The sequence below is a fragment of the Scaptodrosophila lebanonensis genome, unplaced genomic scaffold, assembly GCF_003285725.1.
Source record: "Scaptodrosophila lebanonensis strain 11010-0011.00,11010-0021.00 unplaced genomic scaffold, SlebRS2 tig00000096-arrow-pilon, whole genome shotgun sequence".
Classification (NCBI taxonomy): domain Eukaryota; kingdom Metazoa; phylum Arthropoda; class Insecta; order Diptera; family Drosophilidae; genus Scaptodrosophila; species Scaptodrosophila lebanonensis.
In genome coordinates this window covers 2,354,362-2,355,576 of record NW_022060567.1, presented here as the reverse complement: position 1 = coordinate 2,355,576, position 1,215 = coordinate 2,354,362, and the positions used below count along the sequence as shown (strand labels likewise).

Below are 1,215 nucleotides of genomic sequence, written 5' to 3'. Positions count from 1 at the left end.
TTACTCGTCCTCAGTGGAGCTACTATCGGAGTCGTCTGAGTCCTCCTCATCGTCCGATTCACTATCGCTGTCGTCTGACTCATCATCGCTGTCGTCCGACTCATCATCACTATCACTATCGTCCGACTCGTCATCGCTATCGTCTGACCCTTCATCGGGGTCTTCGTCATCCTTGTTCACCCCAAGTTCGTGCTGTTTCCCTTTTCGGCCAACGTCTCTGTTGTTTGGCTTCCTGTCGTACCAGTTCAACTCGGACTCAATATCGGAATAGTCGGAGTCGGCGTTCTTTTTTGGCACTGGCTCGTACTCCTCCGGTGGACCGTTCTGATGAGGATTTCGTCTATCCTCCCCCTCTTCCTCCTCCTGGTCCCCCTCCTCTTCCTCGTCGCTGCCACGCAATCGCTTCCGTAACATTTGCGAAAAATAATAGCTATCAGTATCGTGGCCGCCCCTCTTGCGCCGTGCAAATATCTCCTCAACCTCCTCCGCAGAGAGCGTCTTGTGGGTTGGAATGCGTTGAAAGTTGTACCAGTCCTTAATCGGATAGGCGTCGATCCATCCATCCTTGGCCTGCAAGAAGAGGAACAAGTTTCCACGCTCTTCTTCGCGATTGCCTTTGTACTGCCTGCCCTGCTTGCCGCCCACAGTCAGTATCCATGGCTGATCCTTGGCTCGATATTTTTTCGGGGGACTGGTTTTGCGGAACCTCTTGCGTCCCCCGTTGTAAGCCGTGCCTGGGCCGTACCTGGGCTGCTCCTCCTCCTTGGGACGCGATTGCTCCCAATTATTCTCCCTCTGAATAGTGACCTCATCCCATTTGTCGAAGTTCACATTAAGGTTGGCGTTGAAACCCATGCCATGATGGACTATCCCAGTCTTTGCTAAGCGCACATTGTATTCCTTCACACTGCCAATACCAGATTTCGGTTTGGATGGTGGCTTAGACATGTTGGCAGTAGATTTTTTTTCAGGAACTGACATCGCAAAGTCTGGACGTTCAAAGAATATGCTTTCTGTTCAATGACGAAGCAACTATGCCTACTTTATGAATTTTTTATAGCTGCGTAGAAGAATATTAGGGTAGAAATTTCGATAAGTCTAGGAAATCGATTGATTAGATGATGGAACATTTTTGTTGGGTTTTATTGTACATTTAAATCAAATCAAAGATTCGTAAAATCTTCTACTTGTCTGTGACTCAACACATTTTGATGT

General features: G+C 48.2%; 1 protein-coding gene across 1 annotated transcript; it reads right to left on the bottom strand.

Annotated features, from left to right (window-relative positions):
- LOC115627687 (general transcription factor IIF subunit 1-like) lies at positions 1-948 on the bottom strand. The gene is made up of 2 exons (XM_030523430.1): positions 481-948; positions 1-309 (listed from the first exon to the last, which is right to left on the bottom strand). Exons 1-2 carry the CDS (start codon positions 946-948, stop codon positions 1-3), a joined length of 777 nt encoding a protein of 258 aa, XP_030379290.1.
- Between the last annotated feature and the right edge of the window lie 267 nt (positions 949-1,215).

What these genes read in the sequence shown, in the direction of transcription:
- LOC115627687 (XM_030523430.1), bottom strand. Translation starts at nt 948, where the DNA reads ATGTCTAAGCCACCATCCAAACCGAAATCTGGTATTGGCAGTGTGAAG. An exon ending in AGACGCTCTCTGCGGAGGAG is followed by an intron (nt 310 to 480) that starts GTTGAGGAGATA and finishes GGTCCACCGGAG; the next exon opens with GAGTACGAGCCAGTGCCAAA.